At 42.5% G+C, this 26,816-nt stretch overlaps 1 protein-coding gene across 3 annotated transcripts in view; it reads left to right on the top strand.

The window, feature by feature from the left end:
• The window catches only part of DPF3 (double PHD fingers 3), a 167,812-nt gene that overhangs the window by 68,577 nt on the left and 72,419 nt on the right, over positions 1-26,816 (top strand). For all 3 annotated transcript variants that reach the window (XR_009114554.1, XR_009114555.1, XM_058025627.1), the window contains exon 3: positions 3,554-3,661. Coding sequence is in view for 1 of the 3 variants with exons in the window: in XM_058025627.1 (XP_057881610.1) it covers positions 3,554-3,661 (108 nt within the window). In the remaining 2 variants the exon portion in view is untranslated. The remainder of the gene's footprint in view (positions 1-3,553; positions 3,662-26,816) is intronic.

Here is a 26,816-nt window from a genome sequence, read left to right as displayed (position 1 = left end):
GCTGAACATGGTTCACAAGATGGGAGTTTTCTAAACTTCTGGGCTGACCCTTCTTTGGTAGGATTGCTTCATAACCACAGTCAAGTGTTTTGTTTCAGCTGAAAATTCTCTAATCATAATTGATTATGCTTTGCATAAACTTCCCTTCCCTTCCCATCCTTCTGAACACAGTCAGAAGATATATATATATATATATACATATATATATATACATACATACATACACACACACATCCTGTGTGGGTCTCATTGGCATTTGTACACGTGCAGAAGGAATCATCATAACTGTGTTACAGCATCACACCAGGAACTAAGATGTCTAAATTCTTTGCCTTTCTCAGCCACAAGCTTTGTGGACTACTTTGAGCAAATTCATTCTGAAAATCTTTCCTTCCTCACTTCTGATAGTGAACTGTTTGGCAGCTGCCCCTGCAGAAGGGGATAGATGACCTTTCTCCTGCAGGTCTGCACCAGAGACTAATGGTGGAACGTTCTCCACAGAGAGTATCAAGTGAAAGAAGCCTCCTGCATCTGCATGGGCTACCAAATCTGATGACTTTGTTTTGAATTAGAATAATCAGTGTGAAATGAACCAGCCCTCCTCTCCCATATTTGCTTTTCTCGTTCTTGATTTTTATTAGCCCATTTAGTGCTCCCCTGAGTGTCATTCTGTAATCTATTTCTTGTAGTATTATGGTGAGTCAAGGGATCCTTCTACATGCCTGGTTTTGGCCTGTACACAATGTGCTTGTGCCCATACTAAAGGACTCTGAAAATTCTCTGCCAGCCCTCCCAGTATCTGTCTTATGTGCTGTGCTCACTACCATTTACTATCCCTAACCTGAAAAGCTAGATAAAGACAAATGGCAAAGCTCCAAGACCTCTTTTCACTTACACAGACTTGAAAAACAGAGAAGACTCAGGAACTCAGCATATTAACCTGAGTTCTTGCTGTTCTCTTTGTTAAAGGAGTCAGAAATCTGCATCTCATGATAAACAGTTCAGGGTTAATTTCACACAATACTGCACATAACTCCCTCCTTTTCCCCTCCTCCCCTGGCCTTTCACACAGGCTTTGAGTTATGACTCTCCTACACTAATGAGATAAACAACATAACTCACTGCAGGTTCTGCTATTTCCTCTGTAAGCAAATGGTTGGAACCTTCTCTGGTTGCCCTATAAGGTACCAGAGAGAGAGACAACCCACAGAGGGCTGAAGATGGTGATATGCATTATTTCCATCTTCACTGCAGGGTTGCCTGTGAAGGAGCTACATTCAGAGCATTCAGAACTGACCCTTTCCTTGTTGTCTCTCCTTTGTGTACCATCTCCAATTCCTGTGAGCCAGCACAGAGACAGATGAGGAACAGGGCAGAGAAATGAAGGAAGCATTGGTGGGTTGAATGAAGTGAAAGTCTGGTATGTGTTTTAAGTTCAGTGGATGGCAGTATATTAATGAACAGGCATGCTTCGAGTAGCAACAGAGAGCTTACCTGAAGGGTTGCAGAAGTGGATGTTGGATCATCTCTTTCTAATGGATCTGCCTGCCACTCTCTAAGGAAGAGGCTCTCTCAATTCTCCTTTCAAGTTTCTAGTTGGGCTTTCAGCATGTGTAGTTGGCTTTTGCTGTCCTGGCTGAATCCAGAACGGCTCTTTTTTATAGGATTGCTCAAACTAGTAGATATTCCCCCCAGACTAGTAGATCTTTGCTCCTCTGTGTCTGGGACAAAAGCTGTGGTAATAATTCCTTCAAATGGCTCCTCTGTGGAGGCCAGTGCAATGGAGGGCTGATTTTCTGTCCTATTGCTTTGATCTGGTAATTGCCATTTCAGTGTTGTCTTCAAGTCCTTGCACAGAACCTGCTGAGAAAGGGTGGGGCTTCTTGCCTCCACCGCTTTAATTACTCACATCAGAGCCAGGCACAATCCACCTTGTCATTATAGCAATTGTTTGCAGTGGTTAATGTTTGCAAAGTGGCATGAAGAAGGGTGTCCAAACACTGTATAAGTGCTAGTTATTCCCATTTTTATTTCCAAACCAGTCCTGGGCAACCTGTTCTGAAATGTGTTCTTCTGGGGCTGTGCACAATGCCCAGCTTTGTGGGCATCAGTGTAAGAAGGGCATGAAAAGTCCAAGTCAAATAGCATTCTGTGCCCTGAAACAGCCAGAAACTCTGCAGGTACTCGTCATTTGGCCATACTCAGCAGCATGCCATAGATGCTCCAAGGCCTTGGAAATCAGTGGAAAGTGCTGGGGTCTGAACTGACATTCCCAACAGCTGAAATATTTAAAACCAGGAAATTAGGTCTCACCTGCAGAATTCGATGAGCACATTCCTTCAAGGTGAATTGTGTTATTGCCTCTTCCTCCCAACCCCCAAGTAAGAGGATAGTTGAGGGTTTTTTTATTCTCATTTGGTCTGGTGAGTTGCTTTTGTTCCCAAGCTGGTATTCTCTCCTGGCTGCTTCAGAAGAGAGGAGAGAACTCTTGGGCCATCCTCCTGCCCTTGAGCTGTTCTGCTTTACTGGCACCCCCTTGATGCTGTCCAGCTGTTCACTGTCAGTACAATTTCAGATATAGCAACACCACTCCTATTCTCTCTCTTATGTGGTCTTGCCTGATTTTTGAGGACAATGAGTCTGGAATTGAAGTCACAGGAACAGCAGAAGGGCAGAGGAGCCAAACCAGAACTGGTGGACAGAGAGGGCAGGAAAAGCAAAGGAGAGAATGAAATTCCTCCAACTTTTCTTGCTGGGTATTTCTGTGTGTCATGACTATCTGGGGCAGTTGAGGATACTTAGAAGCACTTGTCAGTGTGCTTCTGTGCCCCTAGCAGTGATGCATTCAGAAAGCCCTGCTGTGTCCTGAATGTAGGAGAGAAAAGTACAGCTTGAATATTGGCTGAAGGGTGTCTGTCAGGAGAGCCAGGGCAGCTCAAAAGCCAGTGATGCCAAATGTGATTTAAGGGAATATGCAGTGATATAAACATTATTGGTGTATCTCCTCCCTCATTCAGAATATTGGCATGAGGAAGTAAGAGTCAAAATGAAGAATTAGTATTCAAACAGAAGTCCAGAATGTAAACAAAAATACAGAGTCAGACCTCTTGGGTGTTAGTTTGCTCCCGTTTGGAAGACACAAATTTCCTGACCTGCTCTGTGCATCAGGGCCTCAAGATTTGCATGTCAGAACTTCATCTCTTCTCTCTCAAGGGGCTTTCTCTGCCTGTGGAGGAGGCATCGCCCTTGTGACCCAGGAGAGTCTGAAATTCTATTTACCCTGAAGAAATCACAAATTATTTATGTGCAGCTCTGGTTTCAGTGAGCTGAATGAAGTGTCTAAGTGAGACCTAGATTCTCTGTAGGCCTGATCCCAAGAGGTGCTGAAGAGCCTCAGGAGCACTGGATGCCTTGAGTGTGTAGCTCTGCCTCATGATTTGCAGGTTGAACCCTCCAACAAGGAGATGCTGGAAGGGCAAGAACAAAGATGCTAGAGATGGTGCTTGTGGTTTACAAACTGAAATGTGATTAATTTTTTGCCTTTAATCTTCAGGCCTGGCCCCAGGTCAGCTGTACACGTACCCAGCACGTTGCTGGCGCAAAAAGAGGCGTTTGCATCCCCCTGAGGATTCCAGGCTGAAGCTGCTGGAAATTAAACCTGGTAAGTATTTGTTTGCCTGCCTCTGCTGAGCTGCAGAGCAGCTGGCATACATGCAAACCTGGCATTTAGACCTTGCACTTTATCTTTGCTGCTTTCCAACCATTTCTCATTGCATCTGTTGCATCTTACTTGATTTGCTGTAACCATAACCACCAAACCCTCTGCATACAACTCATCCCTTACAAAAATGTGAACAAGTTGTATTGAATGCTAGGGGAACTGAATTTATCTTCTGTAGGGTTGAATCCTGGCTTCTATTAGAAAATTAACAAGGATGTAAAGAATCAATGTATTACTAACTTTTCCTCAGTGACTTACTAGTGCAAAGTCTCACTGGTAGCTGCTGCCTAATCTTTGTGAAAGAGACCACTGTGTGAGTGAAACAGTAAGTACAGTAAGTATAAGAGAAGATTTTTCTTGGTGGGGCTGTTGATGAGGGCTGTGACCAGATTATGAACAACAAATAATAAAAAATACACATTTGTGTATTTCTGTCTGACTTTATGTGTACCTTTGTCTATTATTCTTTCATTCTTCTTGTCCTTGCTACTCTTCCACAATTAAACTATGTGAAGTGATGAGTCTGGATGCTGAATGAGTGACTGTAAAGCAGATGTGGAGGAGCTGCAGCTGTGTCAGGTAGAGCATAGTGTTGTGCATTCTTCCTTGCAGTTTGTAATAAAGGCTTGGTGTCTCTGGGGTCAGCTATTATGAGAAAGAGGGAACACATATACTCACAGCTGTATGTGGTTTTTAAGAGGTGAGACACTGTCAGTATAAAAAGTACAGGAGAAAACCCCCAAATGTAAATTAGAATATTAAAAAAAACCTGTTTGACAGAAGAAGGTGCCTGGGAACTGAGCTATGCTCAGCAATACTGATGACTTTGCTTCTATGCAGTTGTTGGTGAAGAGAGAGGAAAGGGCAACAGAGGCAAGTTCAAAACCCTTTAAAATCAGAGGCAAAATTCCTGTTGATTCTGGTAGAAACAGAATCAAGGTTTTTCAAAATTCCCTACCTTCAGTATAGGAGACATCAGTGGACAGTTGGAAAAGAGGAAGAAATTCCTATAACCCATCAGTTGGGGTTCAAACCAAGGGCAAAATCTCAGCCAGAAAATAGATCTCACTGCTTAGAAAGAGCTGATGAAATCAGTCACGTACATTGATGAAAATGAGACTGGACTCTAGGAAGAGGATGATGTTGGCTCGTAAAAGAGCCTACCTTAGACTTTGTGATGATGCCAGTACTGCTGTGCCTTGGTAATTTTGCAAGGTAAAGCAGGGTAGAGTTTGACTCTTTTTTGTTTGCATTACTCTTTGCTATACTCACTGAATGCCAAATTAGTGCATTCCACATGCCACAGGGCATGAAAGGCAATTACCACAAAGTTATCAGATAAAGAGACCTCAGCATGTCTGTCTCTGTGTTGTTTTCCTGCTATAAACATCTCCTCTGCATCTCAGGAGTGCTACTTTTGTTGCATTGCCGGTGGCAACCAAATAAGGCGAGTTATATTGCTCTGCCATTTAAATCTATTTTCCAACCAATTTCTATCTAGTGATTAACTTTTCTTATCAGTTATACCACAGTTTCACTCCATCTGTGCATATCCAGAATAGAGTCAGTAGCCAAAAGTGGGATTTTCCCCTTCTCTGATCTGAAAGTGTAAAACCTATGGAACACCTTGGACCTCCATTTAAAGGTAGCTTTTGAGAATTTGGGAGAAAGAAAATATAATTTATTTGTAACATGGACAGTAGAAATACTGTAGGTTTTGGAGAAGACTGTTGTAAAACTTAATGCTGAACGTAGGAAGCTACCTAATGCTGACTTTGTCCTCAGTTAAACATCAGATGGTTGTGTGGGAAAAAGATGTGGAAATTTAAGATCTATTAAAAAGCACAGAGATGACAGCTGTAGGACATATAAAATAAATTTGAAAGAAATCTAATCTATATGTTTCATAGTTTCACTCCACCTAGGGCTTGGGCATTATGTTCATTCCTTAGAGCTCTTCTTAGCAGCTAGAAAGTGCTTATGCTTGATTAATATGCAAATAGTTGATTTTTATAGAGGAGGCTGTGAAATTGTTAATATATTTTGATAGATTTTTATAATTGTTATATGGCATGTGCAAGCCATATAACAATTATACAGCATCAAATTAGGGCTAAACCTTAGTTGTATTATGTTAACTGCATAGAAGTACTTCTTGTAAAACAGCCACTGTAACAAACACAGAAGAAGATCTTTTCTCCAAAAGTTGCAGTCCAGCAGTCAATGGGATTGGCACCAGGGGTGTGAACATTTGCTTGGACTGCACCTGGGCTTTCAGAGTGGCTTATTATAGCAAAAAGTTGTATTCAGAAGTTCCTGTATTCAGAAGACACCTACATAACTCAGGAGAGACAAAGACCTAGGGTTTTTTTTTTGGTAAGTCATAGCTAGTCATGGGCTGGTCAGTAAGTAGAATCAAGCTATTGTCTTGCCAGCAGTTCCAGGGTACAATAGATCATTTAGTAATAGTATAGTATAGTTTTAGGTTTATAGCTATAGCCTACTTTTGCAGTTTATGTAGTGCATGACACAACTCAGTGAGTGAGAGTTTCGCATTTGGTAATACCAAAATCTAATGAAGAATATAATCGAGCTCCAATGGTCTGCTGTTTTTTGTAAAATGGAAGGTGCACTGTAATGTTTTCCCTGGGGTGAGTTGATGCCAGCTTCCTAATAGAAGATGGTAGTTTTGTTGTCCTGATATGTTGATTTTATTTGGTTTAAAATTAAAGTGTTTGGTTTTAAGAATAGTTACAGCCAAAGTTGTGCAGGTGTGAACACTGGAATAGGAATTGCTGATGCAGCCTTTAGATGTCTGTTTTCCTCTGCCACTGTATTCAGAGTTACATGGATGCATTGCCCCACTAAAGTGGTTTGTTCAAGGGTCTAGCAATGTTCATGTTTGTGCTATTTCTATGCATCTTCCCTCCCATCCAGTAGCCTATCCAGGAGAAATAAAGTATTGCCAACACCTACTTATGATAGTGCCTTTACTGACAATACAGTCAGTATTCAGATCAGATCTTCAGGATTTTTGCTAAGTATTCCTGACATTTGCTTTCATATGGCCTGATCTTCATCTTTCATCTGTAAGTCATATTCTTACCATCAAAAGCAAGCATTGTGGCTCAAGTGTACCCTAGAGTTCATTGTTGTAATGGGCATGAGCTATTACTTGAGTCATTATAATGTAGCAGTCAAGACTCCTATGAAAACTGGTACAGATTTGAAACAAATCCAGGGCCATGGGCAATATATTGTCATGTTGCCAATACTGTGATTTCATAGGTTCATAAAATAGCAGATGGAAAGGGATCTCTGGAATCATCTGGTCAAACCTTTCTTGGCAAGAGCATGGTCTAGACAAGATGTCTCAGCACCCTGTCCGGCCAAATCTTAAAACTGTCCAGTGTTGGGAAATCTACCACTTCCCTGGGCAGATTATTCCAATGGCTGATTGTTCTCAATGGGAAAAATTTTCCTCTTGTCTCCAACTGGAATTTCTCCAGGAGTAACCTGTACCCAGTAGCCCTCATATGGTTCATGTGACTCTGTAAAAAGGGTGTCTCCATCTCTGTAGCCACATTTTAAATACTGGAACACAGTGATAAAGTCTCCTTTAACCCTTCTATTCTCAAGTCTGAACAAACCCACTTCTCTCAGACATGGCAGGCTTCCCAGGCCTTGGATCATTTTTGTAGCCCTTCCCTTCACCCCCTCCAGATTGTCCACATATCTTTTGTATTGCAGGGACTAAAACTGAGCACAGTATTCCAGGTGTAGCCTGACAAGCACTGAACGTGATAATTACTTATCTCTGCTAGTGATGTCCTTGCTGATGCAACCCAGCATCCTGCTGGCTTTATTTTTTTATTGCTACAACAGCAGCACACTGATCAGCTCATGGTTCACCAGGACACCAAGGTCCCTGAGCTGCTCCCCAGCCAGGCAGATCAGCCTGTCCTGCACTCCTGAATTGTATTTTCCCAGATGCATTTCCTAAGTGCAGAGTTTTAAGCTTACTAGGTGCTGATACTCATAAAATATTTGTGAAACTAGACTTCTGTTCAACCAAGTATGGGAAGCCTGGCTCTCTGCAGAATCAGCTGTGGTGTTTGCATGGCACTTCAGCACAGAGCAGTGGGAGGGCTGTAAGCAGCTCATGCTTCCATGCTCACTCAGCTGCCTGTTATGCCCAGTAAAAGAGGAAGAACAGAGCTGAGCTCCTGTGCTTGAGAAATCTGGGAATGGGTGATGGAGAGGGTTGAGCTAGGTAGGCTGACTTCCAGTGGAGTGGGAGAAAAAGGAGAATTTTTAGCTGTACCACCAATGTGAATTGCAGGTACTGTGAATGTGAGCAATATGGTTCTGGCCCTTGGCAAAATCAGAGCAGTTGGAAAGAGGGCTAGAAATGAGAGGGAGATCCTGGATTAGACCCAAGCTCCTTGAAATCATAATTGATCCTTGTCCTATATACTTAGTGGTTTCATGGTGCTGGGTAGTATCATGATTCTGTGTTGGGTTAGCTATCAAAATTGTGGTAGTGCTATTGCCTACAGTAAACCCTGCTGACAGGCAGGTATTACCCAAGCTTTGCACCTATGCAGATGAGAACAGATACAGTGAGTGTGGCCAAAAACTCTAGTGGAGTTTAAATTGGTAGTGTCCTACTTCAGTCTTACAAGATGGCTAAATATAGGTGCACACATACATACTTACAGAGCTTTTATTTCACATGGTGTGTAAGTCTAAAGAATATGACTGTAATGCTTTTGTGTCAATTTACTGATGTCCTTTGGTTTTGGACTGAAAGCCCACGGAGAGATTTCAGAGTGGGCAGCCTTCCCACCCACTCAGAGGGTGTGAAGTAGGGTTTATGCTACTCCTGTGCTGAGAATGAGCTGGGGTCCTGTGCTAGTGTCTGTCCTCTTCTATCTGAGCAGTCTGGTGTTCAGCTGAACTACAGAAATGGGGTTTTTTACCCATTGTTGGATAGTAAAAGCAAACCAAAGTATTTTTCATTTGCTATTATGAACCATGGTAGTTGTCTGAAGCAAGTACTCAAAACAGATTTTTAGTTCCAGCTGAACAATGCCTGATCTGTTTTTAGTCTGACATATGGGGTATACCTAGGTGAGCGTGCTTGTGGATGAATGAACTAAATCCTTACAGATAAGCTATTATCTCTTTAAGGCATCTCTGTTTACCTTGTGGAGACTGTGACTGATGGTAGAAGGTACTGTGTGTTTCCTGGGAAGTGAGGAGTGCTCCCAACTCTTGGGGGAAATGCTCAGCATGTCTGTGGAGGTCTGTGGTTTTTAAGATGGGGCACTTCACGAAGATAAAGTCAAGATGACATTAAAAAGCAAAGAACGGAGTTTGCAGTGGTATCACTTGTACAATAGCATCCAGAGACTCAAGCAGCATGTTAGATCATCATCCCAGGGGTTGTTGTGAAGTCCTCTCAGCCATATGCTTACAGTCCAGATACACAAAATATAGTAAAGGAAGTACAAGTACTTCGGTTCCAAAATGGAGAAATGAGCAACTAAGGGAATAAACTACTTCTGTGACGTTTTAACCAGAGGTTTGTGGTGCAGCTGGAAATCAGACCCAAGAACACAGAATGAACGCTGTGCTGCTGAGTGCCATGTTATTTTTTCTGCTCCTGGTTTCTATGCCCAGTTTCACTCCAAGATATTAGAGCCTAAAACTAAAAATAATTCAAAACACTTAATTTCATGAGAATTTCCTTTTCCATTTTTTTCTTCCATGAGCCAGTTAATATTTACTAGTTTCACTTTTGATTTCAGCAATTTCTACACAATGACACATTGGTTCCTATTCTGTATGACAAGACAGCAGTGTTGTTTTGCTATGAACACTGTAAAGAGAGGCACGTCTCTTAACAAAAACTTTTCTTCTATTTGACAGTTTTCCTATTATCTCTGTAATTAAAGGTCATGTTATGTTATAGAACCTGCCTGTGGCTCCTTTTTAAGGTCTATTAAGACCATCTTAGGGCCATAACTGGAAGAATAATTGTGGTGCCAAATAAGTGTGTCTGTAATATGCAGATGAATTGGATACAGTATTCCTGAAGGAGGCTGTCATATAAACCTATCAGCTGTTCAGATTTGACAGATTTCTGCACATGTCAATTTACCAAAGATATTTTCTGTGTACAGCTTATTTTAGTTTTGGTTTTGTTTTTTTTTTTTTTTTTAATTGTTTGTGGCTTTTATCAACATTTGCCATGATGAACCCTGCATTTAAGGTGGAGCTGACTTGACAGGAGCAGGTTTGTTTCTCTGATGATTTGGTCTGGATTTCTCACGTAAGATGGATTTTAATAGTCTGTTAGCAAACTTCTGTGAGCTTTGCTCCTGGCTCTCCAAAATTCTGAAACGAAAATGTCATTTAAAGTCTGCTTTTAATTCAAGTCCTTCTGCACTCCGAAGTACTTTGCGTTAGAAAGCAAGCAGAACCCCCAGCTCTCCCCGTCTGTCATGCTGCATTGAAGTGTGCCCAGGTAGCCAAGAGGGCCAATGCCATCCTGGCCAGTATCAGGAATGGAGTGGCCAGCAGGAGCAGGGAGGTCATTCTTCCCCTGTACTCGGCACTGGTGAGGCCTCACCTGGAGTATTGCATCCAGTTCTGGGCCCCTCACTTTAGGAGGGACATCGAGTTACTTGAGCGTGTCCAGAGGAGGGCAACGAGACTAATAAGGGGCTTGGAGCACAAGCCATACGAAGAGCGACTGAGGGAGCTGGGGTTGTTCAGCCTGGAGAAAAGGAGACTCAGGGGCGACCTCATCGCTCTCTACAACTTCCCGAAGGGTGGCTGTGGTGAGCTGGGGGTCGGCCTCTTTCTCCGGGCGACAACAAACAGAACAAGAGGACACAGGCTCAAGCTGCGTCAAGCGAGATGTAAGTTAGAATTAGGAAGGAAATATTTCACAGAAAGAGTGGTCAGATACTGGAATCATTTACCCAGTGAGGCGGTAGAGTCATCATCCCTTGAAGAATTCAAAAAAAGACTGGATGTGGCACTTGCTACCATGATCTAGTTGAACAGTTAGAACATGGGCTGGACTTGATGATCTTATAGGTCTCTTCCAGCCTTGAACTTCTGTGATTCTGTGAAGCGTCCCTGGCTTGGGGGCGTTGGAGCGGCTGCAGCGGCGCGGCGCGGCCGGCAGAGGGCGCGGCGAGCAGCGGCAGCTCCGCGCCGGGGCCGCTCCCGGCGGGAATTCCACCCCGCGTGTGCCGGGAACAGCGCCCGGAGCCTGGGCCGCCGGAGCCTGGAGCGCATCTCCTTCCCGCCCACACTCACCCGTCTTCATTCTTGTCACCTCGTGCAGAGGAAAAGGAAAATCCCGTCACTTTTTTGGGATGGGGAGGGTGGATGGTTTTCAGTTCCCATTTGATTTGTTAGAAAACACATCTGCGCCCTGACCGTGCTGAGTCCTGAGCTTGGTGTGTCATGTGCCTATGTGTGTCATACTTCTGTGGCTTGGTCTGTCATGCACCTATGTGCGTCGTGTTTCCATAGCACTTTGGAACAAAATGAAGCTTCTCATTGTGAACCCAAATCTGGGAGTGGGGATGCCAGAGGTGTCAGGTTTCTGTCTTTGCTGGGTTTTTTGTGCAAGTATAAATACTGATTCTGCTGGGCCTTTTCTTTTGGGTTTCTGGCCTAAATTTTAGTATGTGTTTATTCATCAGCTAAGCCTGCAGCTTACAGACTGTTCCATCGATGCTCTTGAATCGAAACAGTAGGCTCCAATTCTCCACTAATCTTGTGTTCACAGCAGGGCATGGCACCACAGGCAAGAGATGCTGCTTTGAGTTGTGTGACAGAAAAAGTGACTTTCTGTCACCAAGAGAGCACTCATCTGTGTGGGACCTCCTTGTGAATCAGCTTCTTTCTATTATACACACATTTAACCAGTTTATTCCACCTCATCCACCACCTTTCAGTTCTGCCTGGAGCAGGGACCTTTCCTGGTCCAGATCTCTGGCCAGATAAAGTTTGCTTTTCTTTTCTTACATGGCACTGAGAAAAACAGAGAACCTGTCTGTTTCTTCATGTATTCACTGACACAGAATCACGATATAGAAGTCATGCAGTGAAATATGCATTTGTCCCATTGCCAGCCTGCAGCAGAGGTGCCCATCTCTGCACTTCCAGTCATACCACACCACCACATCCTTGCATTTCCTATGCCCCACACAGGACCAGAGCCAATGGAATATGTCTTTTTCTCTCAGCTTCTCAGTGTATGAAATGGAGGTACTAAAACATCAGTCTCCTTTAACTCAGAGGAGTACCTAACAGATATCTAATAAATACTCTTAGAGAGATTGGAAGGGGTATGGGAGGCCTCTAAATAAAAAGAAATGAATGAATAAATCATGCTATTTGCCAAGCCCTCAAAGTGCCAGTGTTAAATGTTTTGGCCATCAGCAGAAATACTTGCAAAACTGGTATGAAAGTGTACCAGCTCTGGTGCACAGCCTGGGCTTATATGTACCAGGATGATGATGAAAAAAGAAGGAATTTGTTACACACCCATATGTACAAATAAAGAGACTCACCACAGGTGAATTGTTGAGCCAGTTTTTGCAAGGCTGGCTGTGCAGTATAATTGCTGGAAAGATATGTCGAGTTTTGCACTGTGTAATTCTTCTTGCTTTGTTTTTCTGGCCACTGGGGAGCCAGCCTTCTGTATGTCATGGCTGCCAGGGCTGTGGTAACCTTTCCTTCAAATAAAGTGCTACTCTTGCTTGGTGTTGTTACATGTGATAAGCTGCAAATTCTTAGACTAATTCAGCTCAGTGTATTTTCCCCCAAATGGAATTTCATGATTTTGCAGTTATGGAAGTAAAACTCATTTCTAGAAAAGCAGATAACATTCTATAAATAGTCCAGTCAAGAAAACAAAAACATTGTTTCTGCTTTTTAACTCCACAGTCATGCTGGTAGAATTTACAGGATTAACTTTGTGTAAATAGTTTCTCTTTCATTTGTAAGATCTGGAACAGGTCACTACACGTATTTTATATTCAAAGTTTTACCAGGAGAGCTCTGTTGTTTAGCTGAGATGGCTTGTATGAATCACCCAGGATTACTCCTGGTTCTTGTGTGGCTGAGCCAGTTTGCCTAATTAGCAGAGAGATGCATGAAAAAGCTACTGGGATTTGGAACCCCTCTGGGTTTTGATCAAAAGCCCACTGAAGCCAGACCCTTTGGCTCTAGTCATCAGGCTAAGGCAGCAACTGAACAAGATAAGGCAGTTTTGGAAGCTATTAAGTCTAGTTTTCTGAGTTCTCTGGATCTTATCACTGGGAATGGAACATAGGCTGCATGTGTAGCATCCCACAGACACAAGGCTGTTGTAATTTCAGAAGCAGTGCAGCCACTTACAGGTATTTTTTTCCCACTCCTGTATCATCTTAGCTGTATTTAGTATATTTGTGAAAATAGAGTTATGATGACTTTAGAGGCAGGCTGTTCTGAAAAAATGTTCTGGTCATTACAGTGGGCCGTTAAATGGAAGGAATGAATTGTGCTGTTGGTCTCCTTGGAGCCTCTACAGTGTGACTGCAGGTCATGTCTCGGGGCTTGGTCTGCAAGACTCTCAGGCAGCTGAGATGGACTTGGCTTGAAATACCTGGGCTGCTTGAGAGAGAGCTTCCTTGTGGTGCCACCGCCCTCTCCAAGCCATCCAGCCCGTTGTTTTGCTCTTTCTCTGTTCTTGGCTACTGTGTTTGACCTACATCTGGCTGCTAGGACGTGTCTTTGGGAAAAGGTTATTCCTCATGTGCCTCTCAAGCTGCCAAGGCCTGACTGAGAATGCTGTGTCTCCAGGAGACACATTATTCCTCCTGGAGAGATAGAACACTGTGGATTTATCCCCCTGCTACGAAGTTAACATCGATGTGTGTAAGTAACCTTCAGGATTATTTATTTATGAAATAAACAGATTTAACCTTAAAATGAAGGGAGTGAAGGTAAGCTCAAAGCTTACCAGAAAAAAGGGCTATGGGGAAAAACCACTGGGGAAGCACCAGGGGATGGTGCCTGGGGAAATGCTGGAACCTGTCAGATCCATTTCCCTCAAGGCACAAATCACCAGCTCTCCAGCATGGGGAGGGGCAGACAGGAAGCTGTGTGCCCTGTAGGAGTCTTAGAGCTAGAACTGAACCTGAATATCTTTCCTGGCAAACCTACTGCCCCTTTTCTAAGTACAGCCAGTAAAAATGGCTGAGAAAGGATAAGCCACATTGTCAAAAGGGTTTTTGCAGTGCACAGGTACCGTTCAATGCAAGTACTGGACACAAGATCCTAGGAAATGGGTGTTTTTAATCTAATTCATTGCATCTATTTTGTGTGTTCATATGAATAATTCTTGGAATTCTCTGGTAATTACATGAAAAAGGGTTTATAGGATCAAGTCCCCAGGGCTTAGTCTCATAAGATGCCAAGCTGTCTAACCCCAGCAAAGGAAAGCACCTGAGCTTGGGCTTTAAGAACATGAGTGATCTTTTTGTAATTAATGGGACTTGTCACATGCTTAAAGGTAAATCTACATGTAAAGTACTGGGTTGGACCAGACTTGCAGGTTTGATACTCAGCATCCTGCACAGAGCCTAGTGAAGTCACTGGCCTACTAGGTCAACAGTATGGTAGAACCCATGTGCTGCTTTATAGAAGAAAATGTTAACAAAATCCAGCAAAGATATTATGGAATATAATTACATAAAAAATGGTTTAAACCCCCTATTTATTAAATTTTATTGTTCTTCTGACACACAGCAAATTAAATTGATTTGTAGCATGAAATATTCTAATATTTATAGCAGATGTTATTTTCCTGGTGCATAATATAATGGAATGAGCAATAAATGTTAATATAACGTTCAGTTTCGACTCTTACAAGCCAAGCTCTATAGAACTGCTGAGAGTAGAACGGGGAGAGTATGATGACTTCCCCTCCCACATCCCTGTACCTCCTTCTAACCTTCCCTGGCAGAAATTTCCATTCTGCATTCCCATTCTCTGTAGTAAACATTTTACAGCCTCATAATTATCTCATACCCAAGAGATATTAAGTATGTTTTTACTAGATTATGATTAATTTTAGTGTTCCCTGTATTTTGCATTTGATTGACTAATAGTTTTTTACAGGTATTTTATTCTTCAGGATTCTGATACCATTGGTGTTTGCCATAGCATCTCTTCCCAGTGATGAACTCCGTTAAGGAAGGAGGTTTGATGCAATACACTGGAATAGGCAGATATGGCTTTTATGTCCAATGTCTTCTAGACAAGAGATCTCATTTAGGATGCACTTGGAACATGGTTCCCCTTAAACAAACCAGGTAATTTAGGCCTGGGACCTTAGCTGTTGTAGGTAGGTAGTTCTGATAAGGACAAAGAGAGCAGTGATGTCCATCAGCTAAAGCTACGATTCTTGATGTAGGAGAAAGGATGAAAATTTTACCCCTCTTGATGGAAATTATGTCCTTGTGAATGCATGTGATTGCCCTTGGCAAGTATGTGGTTTAGGTCTTAGGAAAATATATGGTCATGATTAATATCCTATGCATGTCCTAAAGAGCTGTAGTGAAAATCCTTTTGTTGCTGGCCTAAAATAAACAGCATAGCATGATGGGAACAAAAGACAAATTTTGAAAGCGGGCTCAGACATAGTGCTAAAACTACATATGAACACTTGAAGTATTTCTTTGTGTTTTTGAGGGATGGTGAATGCTTTTGTCTTCTCATGATTTCCTTGGTGCAATGTCTGTAAATGACACGGTTACAGATATGTGCTACTCTGACAAAGTGAGGTTCGTGGTTACAGGAATTTCTGCAGCGATGCTAATTTGTAAGTGATGCTATGGATACATCTGCCATGTAATGCTCATTGCCTAAGTGAGGTAGCAGCACGGCAGGAGAACTGGAAACACAGAGGCTGTATCTCTGAGCTGTGCTATAGACCAGGACAGCATCAGCAACAAAGACACTATTAACTAAATAGAAAGGACTCAGGATTAAGTGCTTTGTGGCTCTGAAGCTGCTATACCAGGGCTGGCACTATAAATATACTTACAGGATATTCTTCCAGGGAGCTTTCTGTTAATATCTGAGTGGGCAAAATAAAAAATTAACCTCTCTCTGCTAAAGATGATGCCCCAAGTACCTCTGAACTCTCAGCAAGTGCTACAGATGGAACAAGAGTACATCCAACTTTTTTGTTTTGCCTTTCAATCCTGAATCTTAATTAGTTCCCTACTGCTTTAGTACATGCACAACATTTTAATAGTCATAAGGACTTACTCCAATCCACACTGCCATTTCCACAATTCCTTCCTTCATACCAGTGTAATCCTGTCCCCCCCACCCCCCCTGCATTTAGGAATAGTGTAAAGAACACTAAATAGCCAAGCGTGTAGCTGTAGATTGATGAGGTTGTCACACCACTCCCTTCACCGTTTTCTTCCAACCTGCACTGTGCTCTAATAGACGGATGATTGCCGGGGGAGAGAGAGACTTAGCAAATCCCACAGCCAGATGTTCAGGGATGGACAGAGCGACCTTCTCAAGGAACCCAGAGGACTAGAGCTGTGTCCTTGTGAGGGAGAAGGACAGTCAGGTGCCCCTGGCTGCCTGTGTTTATCTCTCATTTCAAAAGGAGCACAAATGGCCTCAGCATGGCTGCAAGGATGGATGTTTTCCAGCGCATCGCGGGAAATGACCAGTCATCCGTCTCTGCACTGTGGAGTCTGCCTGCAGCCATCAATCTCGAAGCCCAGCATGGCAGCTCCTTTTGGCTCAGTTTGGCTCAGTGTTAGATGAACAAAGGGAAATGAAAACCGAGCAGAAGGAAAGGAGAGAAGAGCAGCTATTCTCTATTTCACTTTGTTTTCCCCTTGCATGGCTCTCTCTCTCTCTTCCCCATTATCATCTATTTTCACTGTATTTTGTAAGGTGTGGAAATGTATATTTTCAGGGTCTGGGAGTTTACAGTGTTTCTCTGTTAGCAGAGAGGAGAAAGGAGAGGGATATTGAACAGACATAATTCAAGACCCAGAGATTCCATTTTTCAGACTTTTCTGTAGCAGTTTTCAGAACAAGCATGCCCTAGTTAGCTGCAGCAGACAGGGAGAAGGAATATAGTACCTTTCCTCCATCTTGCTGTTTTTCTTCCTTTTTTTCTGATTCCTTCCTCACTGCCACATTAATGTTTTCAGATGTGTACTTTGTCTCTCTATTCTTGTTCTATTCAAAAAGCAATCAACAGAGCCACATGATGGGACTTTCTGGATACAGGTGTGTACTGATGCCCAGAGCCACGATGGCAGCTCCTGCTGCCAGTCAAGCTCACTTGAGTCAAGCCTGCTTGATGTAAGAGCACAGGGCTGTGCAGGCTTTGCATGAGCTGCCTGACCTCATCCAGCACATGTGGTTCCTACTGTGAAACCAGAGGTCATGGCAATATCTTCATTGGTATGCAGCCCATCAGAAGAAAACACATTCAGACATGTCTGTTTGCACATCCAGCACCGAATTAGCTGGTTTCAGCACTGAACTCAGATGGGCCACTTTTTGCCTGAAATGCTCAGATTTTATGTACTTGGAGCCAGGCTGAAAGGAAAAAAAGGTGTGTGAATACACTACCTGCTGGACTCCCATTGCTAGGGTCTGCTTTTTTCCCACAGTGAGCTGTAATGTTGTTTTTTATTCTGTTTTCCCCTAATATTCTTGCCTCTGGATATTATTACAGCTCATGTTTGGCTTATTCTGTAGAAGGCTTATGTAGAGATAGGATTGTTCCCCTTAGCACTGCCTCACTGTGGTGTTTGATTGATGCATTTAAAAAAAGGTGTGATTGCATTTACCTTTTAATTTTCCTGGTTGATCACAATGATCTAAGCATCAGGCCTGGCAGAGCCAGGCTTCCCTGCAGAATTGTGGTAGGAGATTTCTCTCTCCCAGTTTTTACTGTAGGCAAAGAATTGAGATCTCCCAGGCGTACAGAAGGACCAACTAAGCACTGAGGCAGAGCAAGGGAACTCTGTACATACTGGACATAGAGATCTCTGAGAAATCTTTACCTGCTTTCAACCCAAATGTGCCATCTGGAGTGAACAGACTTATGCCAAGATGGGGAAAATTTATACCATCGTGGGCTTAAAGAGCTGCTTTGCAGTATGTGCTGAGGTTTTTTTGTTGTTTTTCTTTTTTCCTTCTTACCATAAACTTAAAGCATAAACCCTCAAGGAAAACATTTGTTTGGTGAAAACCAGCTTCTCCTTTCCCACACCTTGCATGAGCAGGCTTTACAAGTGGGCACAAGACCTTTCTGACTGGGGATATTCAGGGAATTCTTTTGTATATTCTTTAGAAAATGGAAGGCGTCCTTTTCCTACCTGTGCATTTAATTGTGCCACTTCTGAATGAACGGTCATATTTTCTGCCACTACCCGTGTTGCCTCCCTGCAAATTCTGAAAAAGACAAATCTTGTTCCCGTTGTCATGAGACTGCCTCCCCCAGATGGCACAGCTGTGTCTCGGGATGCCCTCTGGCTGGCCTGTTGGCAGGCATTCCCGTGGCTTTGAAGGTCACCTTGTTTACACCTTGCCTTTTTCCCCCTCCCTATTCGGAGGCTTGCTGAGCCTGCAGGCTGGGCTTCACCATCTGCATTTTCCCTGGTGCCATTAATCTTCCTGTTTACCATTCTGTTATTAATTCTAGAGTTCACCTTTTTGTCTAAACCCTTTATAGGCCTCTTGAAATTGCTTGCCTTTTTGTGGTAAGAGATCTGAGCATCTCAGAGATAATTTGCTTTGTTCTTTCCCATTTTTGAAAGGCTACCTACTAGCATCTCATGCCATTTTTCTATTACAAGCCTTCCTTCTTATAATAACATTTCTCACTTATATAGCTTCATCTGTCAGATGTATCTTAACATAGAGTAAATATTATCTTTGTCCTTTGGAATTTGTGAATTGGCCACTGAAATCTGCTATCTGTGGAAATAGTCCTACTTTTTGAGTGTTTTTCTTGTCTGGAAAGAAAATATGTTCAAATCTTTGTGAGAGCCTGTAAGACCACCTTGCATTTTTGGTGCATTTCATTTGAATGCCTGAATGCCTATGAATATTAAACAAGCCTTACCAAACCCCAGAGGATAGGTGAAGACTATCTCCATTTGACAGATGATGGAAAAGCAGAGTACCTCTGTTAGAATTTGGCTCAGCATCACTTGGTGGGACAGCAGAGATGCCAAAGGCAGCATCTGGGGTGGATGCTCCCTTTTTCCCATCCTCAAATCAGTGCCACTTTGCTGTGGTCTTGCTGTTCTGCACTGGTGTGTGCAGTTCAGCAGTCAGTGAGCCAGGGAAGGGGCCCCAGGTGTGCCTGGCATGGCTGAGCCTCAGGCAGGGCTGTGCTGCCCTCCCGCACGTGGCAGCTCTGCAGGGCCACGCAGCACAGGGCTGGCACAGCTGGCATCAGGCTGAGCGCTCTGATAAGCCCTGCCACAGCCCTGCTGATGCCTGGGGGCGAGCAGGGGGCTCTGCCAGCTGCCCAGAGCTCTGGGGGTTAGAGAGGCCTTGCCAGCAGAGCTGCCCCTCACGCGGAGCCAGGCAGAGCTGAGCACAGACCCCCTCGGCGCAGAGCAGCAGAACGCACAGCGCCGTTCCCAAGGATCCCTGCAGGACTCAGATTGGCTCTGGCAGGTTTATCAGCTCTGGCTTAGTGCCGGCTCTGCTAGGCCTGGACTGAATTAATTGGGATGCTTGTGCACTGCAGCTGAGAGATAACTGCATTACAGAGATTTATCTGTTACTAAAGGTATCCCCTCCACTGTCCTCGATAAGGACGAGAAGCTATGCAGAATCTCACAGAATTTGCAGGAAGGTTGGCATGGCTGGCTCCACACATGGTTTATGTATGAGTTTGTGTGCAATACAAGTGTTTTATTCAGTTCTGTCACATCCAGTGCAGTTGCTTGAGGTGGAGGTCCATTCCCTGTTACCCTTTGCAGAGTGTGCAATGTGGGCATGACTATCCCACCCGTGGGGAGGGGGGACTGGTGTTTGGTGATAAATGTCTGGTTAATTATTTAATTCTGGTGCTTTGGAGGGGCCAAAATGCCCATCATCTGTCTGTGTGAGTGATTCTATATGCCCATTTACAGATAGATAGCCCAAGTTATTATTTTACTCCCAACAGACCAGAAGCCCTGTTAGGGTGACACAAAGCCCAAGGGAGTATTTTTTTTTACTTAAGATTTTTCTCTAAATTGTAGCAGTTATCTTGCCTCTGCCCCTTGATAGTGCCTACAGTGTTGCTGCAGAAGTTGTGGTGCGGTGTAAGCCCATCTAGAACACAAATGCAAGAGTTACCAGAACAAAAATGAGTGCTAGCAAAATGCTATTGAATGGAGATATTTCTGAATGGAGATGATTTCAGCCCTGAGGGTAGTTACTTGATCCAGCATTTAGTCTGATACTGTAATTTGGCAGTCTTTGAGAAGCAGGTACAGCTTATTATATGTGACAATGATTTATATCTGTGCTGAGAAATAAATCTGCAGAAAACTTCCAAGAGACAACTGACAAGAGGGCTGTTTTGTTTTTGTTTTTTTGGTTTTTTTGGTTTTTTTTGAGAGAGAGATTTTATAGAGGCATTCTAGTCTGCCAGAGAAATGCAGCTGCTTGTAAAGACTACATTTTGATAGTGGGTTAAACTAAACAATGCCTAACCTTATGTTTAAGGGCCTCTGCAGTTTTCAGCAGCGCTACTTCTCCCTCCTGTTGTCATGTAGCTTCTTGGGACATATTTTAACTAGGGGCTGATAGAACCTTTCCATTGAATCCCAGTCTTAAAACTCAAAGTTGTCTTCTGATATTTCTGCAGTTATGCTCAGGCTAAAAGAGTGTACAGTCCCACCCACATAAGATCTTCCTCTGTCTTCCCTTCCTCCCCCTCCTCTGCTCTCTCCCAACCTCACCATGACACTAGCAGCCTTCCATGAGGAGGTGCTAGGGAGACATCGGGATTTTCCGGTCTTCTTGTGCTCCCTAGAACAAACCTCAGTAGTGCCTAAAATTTCAAACATCTGCTAAGATTAATGTCAGGGCTTTACGGGATAGAGAGTCCTCTAAACTCTTTTTCCCATTCAAAATGGTTTGTTTCTGTGGAAATAAATACTCCAATATTTTCAAGTGGTCTTCTAGAAGTGGTTTATCATTGTCAGTGGTTGGATTCTTGTTCTCACCACAGCCCAGTTTACCTTGAGAGTCCAATAATATACATGAGGCTTAGAGTGGGTTTGGTGGGAGAGACAAATAATTACTGGAGTAGCCTTACAATCTCTAGTACAGCATGGCTATTTTTCAGCATGGATTAAAAATGAAGTGAATTGGATGTTTACTACTCTCTAGGGACGTTTGTTTGGCTTTATGGACTCATTGTGAGAGTCTGTGTTATCAGTATCTGTCCCAGGGGAGGCCCAGGGCTGGGCTGACAGGGGGTTCTGTGGACCATGTATATGTAGAACTGGCAGTGACAAGTTTGCTGCAGATGGGTGCTGAATTGCAGGAGTGTTGAGAGAAAAGGGTGGGATATCAGGGGCCATGGAAGATCAGCATTAAATCATAGTAGCAATAACACAAGCATCTGCCCCTGGGATAGCAGGATGTGGTAGTGAAAGAAGGGTTCTGGAGATCTGGATCTGCAGGAGTGAAGGGCTGTGCTGTGCTGTGCTGTGCTGGCAGGGACAGAGCCCTGCCTTTAGTATGCCTGGTTCTGGTCACTGTGTGAATACATCAGTTCCAAGGATGCTAGCAAGTCACTCTACTGGCCATGGACACAACAAGCAAGCAAGCAAGCACACAAGCTAAGGAGAGTCTGGCCGTGCCTGCACAGAAAAGCTACAGAATGCAGCTATTCACATAAGGCATTGTCTCCCCATTCTTTCTTCAGGGATTCCATCCCCCTGCCCCCACCCTTTGCACTCTACCGCTATATTTGTGCCTTGGAGATGTGGAGATGAGCGTATGATGGATGGATGGATGCTGCTTGTCTGGGTTTTTCACCACCATTTCCCCTGGGGCGCTCTGTCTGCTGGCAGAGAGCACCATCCCAAAAGATGGTATCTTTTGCAAACTCGACAGCTAACAGACAGCTTCTCTCTCTGCATATTTCCCCAAAGAAGAGCAGGCTTAATCTGGTTTTTATATGGCATATTTCATTATAATCTTTTTGACTTCCCATGTTCCCAATACGCCATAATAAATAAAACGCTGGGGGTGGGAACAGCAGAGATGCTGAGGCTTCACACTCTTGTGACACTGATGGATTCTCATTTTAAACTGCCATGGGATTTAATTGCTTGCTGAGCCACTGCACTGCACTTTCAGACACATCCTGCCACATCCTCTTAATGAGCTTAGTGGCTGCATTCACTCAGCAGTAGTTCTGTTTACTGTGAATTAGGTGGCTTTTTTAGACCACCTATATGATTTTAAAGAGGTAGTGGTTATTAAGGTAATATCCTTGGATTTATCCATCCTAAACAACACTTCATGGACTCGTAATGTATAGTTTCCTCTGACACTTTTTATGTTCCAAAAGAATGGCACCAAGAAACAAAAACGCAAGAATCTATGTGCAAAGTCAGTGTTTGTCTAAGAGGGTTTTTGGAAGCTGGATTGCTTTGGTTTGCATAGTAGCTGTCTCTGGCATGATAGATCATGCTGGAACTCACCCAATAAGTATCTCTGTTCCCAATTAGAACTGGAAATGGAGCTGCTTACGAGTGCACAGAGATGATGGTTTGGGTGGCAGCTGCTACTGTGGAGATGGAAATGATCCATTGTAAAACAAATACATTGCACTGTATAGAAAAAGGGATTATTGTTTTTAATTTATGTTTCAAAGAGACATTGAAAAGTTGCTTAGCTCTCAATGCGTTGTAAACCAAATGTAGCTTATTTAAGGACAGGAATTTGCAGCTATTTTGCTATTTTGGCAAATTGAAACTTGAAAATCCCACCATTTTGTGGGATTTGTGAAAATGTGCTTCTTTTGGAGGCAGCAGTTCAATAGAAAACAGATACAAGAATGATACTGGCATGGATGCTTGTTCAGATTCTACCACTGCAATCTCAGGACCTTAATAAACAGAGAGGTTGCTGCACTGAGCTGGTAAGCAGAAATAACCATGTTAATTTAATCTCTATGAAAGGGACTCTGCCAAGTTAAGAAACATAAATTATAATTATATGCACACACACACATTTGAATTACAATATATGCACAATATTTAGCTGTGGCACCAAGAACATGATGGTTTACTAAAACAGGAAGAATTCTTAAATAACATTTTTTTTTCATTGATGACTTTTGTTGATTTGGCATTTCCATTTTGTATACTTCTTACTACTTCTTGTTTCTGCTATATTAACCATGTGCTATTGTATTTATGGTACTAATCAGAAGGAAATTTATCTCCAAACCTTCTTAAATTTTTCATATTAAAGAGTAATCTTTTAATTATGACTTTACTGGTAGTTATTACTTGTAATAAAGATTATGTTCTCTGAAATTGTAATGTTTGAAGAAGAGCTTGTGATACAAACTAGAAGTTACAATGATTGTAGAACAATTAGTGGGTAGCAAATGCTATTACCTATATTTAAAAAGGATTTGGATGTGATTCAAAGATTTAAAGACACATAAATTCTACATGAACATCTGAGAAATGGATTGAAACAGTAATTACATATAAGCAATAAAGCACCTGGGAAATGATGATATAGGTGGTTCTAACAAACTACAATTTTCCTTCCAAAGAAAAGCATGTCTCACTACTTTCCCAAAATTCTTTACATGATTAGTAAAAAATAATGGTTGGGGGGGTTGACAATTCTCTTAAATATTCTGAAGACCTTTGTTATGTCTCCAAAGAGAAATTGAGAACTGTCTTGGATCAAAACTTTTGAAATAAAAGACAATGGAAGAAGGAACTTTCATTGTAGATAAGGGCTTACAGCTGGTGCATCAAGTTTCAGTGCTTGGTCCTGTGCTGTGTAATACAGCAATGAACAAGCTGCAGAGTGGGAATATCTTGTCAGCTACAAAGATTTGCACATACTATGAAGTTATTGAGAGCAATCATGGCCGGGAAGGTCTGTGCAGAGCACTCTGGGGAGATGTCCATATGCTTGGGGAGTGGGCAGAGGGATGGGCATTATAATATGGACCTCAGTGTTGGAATGTATTCCTTATGGGAAGTTCTTGTGCCCATTACAAGATTCCTTATTCTTCTGCTTAATAAATAACTTGGCCATTGAAAGACACAGTCTGAGGAGTAATCTAAGGAATACCATAATTCATTTGTTTAAATGGGGGATGTGGTTTCATCTGAAAATGCAAGGTGCAGTATCTTGGGAAGACTGGTGTATAATGAGGGAAAGTTCAGAGAGGTTTGTCAGGAGCACATGGAAAACTTCCCACAGCAGAGTAATAGGAAAGATTGTGACTCTTTATCCTTGAAAGGAGAGGAATTAAACTACAAAAAATTTTGCCAAGAACTTCTATTTTCCCCAGTAAGAGCAAGGGGACGGGCAACAGATAAAGTGAAGCACTCATTTCAAACCATAGTTAAACTGTTGGACTCTATCAGGTGGGAAAACATTGAGGTAAAAGTGTATCAAAATTCAGAAAAGGCTGGGCCATTCTGTGTATTCTCAGAAGAGCCAGATTTAGGATAACTGGAAGGGATACTGCATTTATGTCTCAGGATGAAACACAGCATTAGGGTGGGTAAGTTCTTTATCATTTCTCTCACGGCAGACGTTCACAGCTTCTACTTGTAACTTGTGAGGTGACCGCAGAGTGTGGCATGAGCAATATCAGAGTTGACGCAAGCACAGGGCCACAGTTTAATTTCTTAATCCCAGAAGAGTCTCCCTCTGGCCTTGTTTGAAGCTTCAGGCTCTGGCTGGTACCTTCATAAGCAGGACACTGAGTGGAACAGACCCCACCTTAGTACCAAATAGCAGCTCCCATGGTATGGGGAAGGCCTTGATCTTTCACATGAAAACTAAATTTCAGGTTTTGAGTTGACTCCTCAGTTTTCTTTAGGGTACTGGTATAAGAGTAAAAGATACTTCTCTTTCTTTTGTGGGAAAATCATGGATTGTTAAATAGCTAAGAGAAAAAAAGGGGTTTAGTGAAATTAATTTAATGATCCCTGGTAGTGTTTAACTATTTCTGTAGGTTAACTGAACTATCTTTTTGATTTTAGAAGATTTTCATCTGTGGGGATTCAAAAACGGGTTTGGAAACATAATTTTCTGTCTTCATTACTGTACCCTTTACAGACTAACCATCTTCAGGAAGGATTGGATTTATTAGAGACTGAATTCATTATGAGGGATTGTCTTTGGACCTCTGAAGGTTTTTATGCTGTAGACTTTACATTCCAGATAAGATAGTGTCTGCTTTTTTCCACTTTCTAGAGCTATTTAGGAATTAAAGTGTGTTCATAGAAGCTACCAGTGGAGAAGAAAATGAAGGAGTTGAATGGCAGTCAGCTTAGGGGGAAAATGGGAGGCAGACACCGAGTTTATTTTCCCTGGATGCCCAGCTCACTAACTTAACTTCTTGGTGATTCAGTCTCCCCATCAACTGTGAATAAAAATATTACCTTATAACGCCTTGTCAGTAGGATGTTAAATTTAGTAATTAGAAAATGCTCTGAGAGTTTTGGATGAAAAGTCCTCCTGGAGTTGTTGGGAAGCAGCAGTGCCACACAGAACAACCATGCCTATTAAAGACAGCTGCCTGTTTTGACCTTAAAACCTACCTTTCCCTCTTTTCAAACTTAGTTTTTGATATCTCTGGAACAAATGGAGAGTAGTTCATATATGTTCCACTTATCCCTCAGCCTTTCCTTGCTCATTTCCTTTTCTAACACGTTCATTTGCTGAATGCATTGGTGTCCAGAGACAGGCAGAGCTTGTCACAGTGAGGACATGTTTGTTTCCAATGCCCTTGAGCTTGCTTGAAGCTTCTTTGCTTGCTGAATGTATGATGACCCCTTGGGGTTTGCAGTCCCTCAAGGTTCTAAATACAGAGCAAATGCCCTTTTGCACCCAAGCACAGGACTTTGAACCCAAGCCAAGCCCACATCCAGAGATGATTATGGAGATTCCTCAGTGACTTCAGATTCAAGCATTGGGATTTGCACATAAATCACATAAAAAATCTCTTCTTTCTATTGAAATGTCTGGATCCAGAGGGAGGTACTAGGCATTCATACAGGGAAATTCAATCTGTATGATTCTCTTTTGACTTTTCTGTCTTTTTTTATAGCTCAAGCAAGGGAGAAGTTGGGGAAGGGGCCATAATGGGATACGTATGCAGAGTTTAATGCTGAAAACAGAGGCCTGATTGAATAGAGCTCCTTGTGATGAGAAGGGGGATCAATTCACAGTTGACCCCATCCCATTGTGTGGATTGTCCTGGGAGTTTCCTTTAAAATCCCAGTGGTTTGGTTTTTCTGCATGGTTTGTACCCAGCCTTTCCCTCCATGAATAGAATAGCTTTTTTCTGGAATTTCTACTGGATTTTCTGTGGTTATTGGCTGAGCAATGCTCTCCCACTTCAGAAGACTGGAGGAAGTACATTGTGGAAGTACAGATCAGGGACGCTGAATCATTTGATAACTGAAAGTTTTTCATATATAGAACAAACATATTCCTGGTATGCAACTGCCCCCAAGAAATAGATTATATGTTACTGTCCCAGGTGGAAGTGCTCATTCATTATTTGGTTTGCAGGAGTGATTTGAGACTTTAAAAACACATGAATTTCTGCCCTGCAGAATTTACAGCTCATTGTGATAGAAAGGCAGGGAGTTTCAGGCAGAACAAAACACAGTTCTTAAAGCATAAACAGACAGAACTGTGAATTAAGGACACCAGATGCTGATTTGTAAGCATCATTCTTGTACATTATTACTTGTAAATATATCGGTCTAGAGAAAGGAATTCATTTTAGAAGGGA

The sequence above is a fragment of the Melospiza georgiana genome, chromosome 6 (assembly GCF_028018845.1).
Source record: "Melospiza georgiana isolate bMelGeo1 chromosome 6, bMelGeo1.pri, whole genome shotgun sequence".
Classification (NCBI taxonomy): domain Eukaryota; kingdom Metazoa; phylum Chordata; class Aves; order Passeriformes; family Passerellidae; genus Melospiza; species Melospiza georgiana.
Note: the sequence above shows the minus strand (reverse complement) of the source record. Positions and strands in the feature narration are given on the sequence as shown.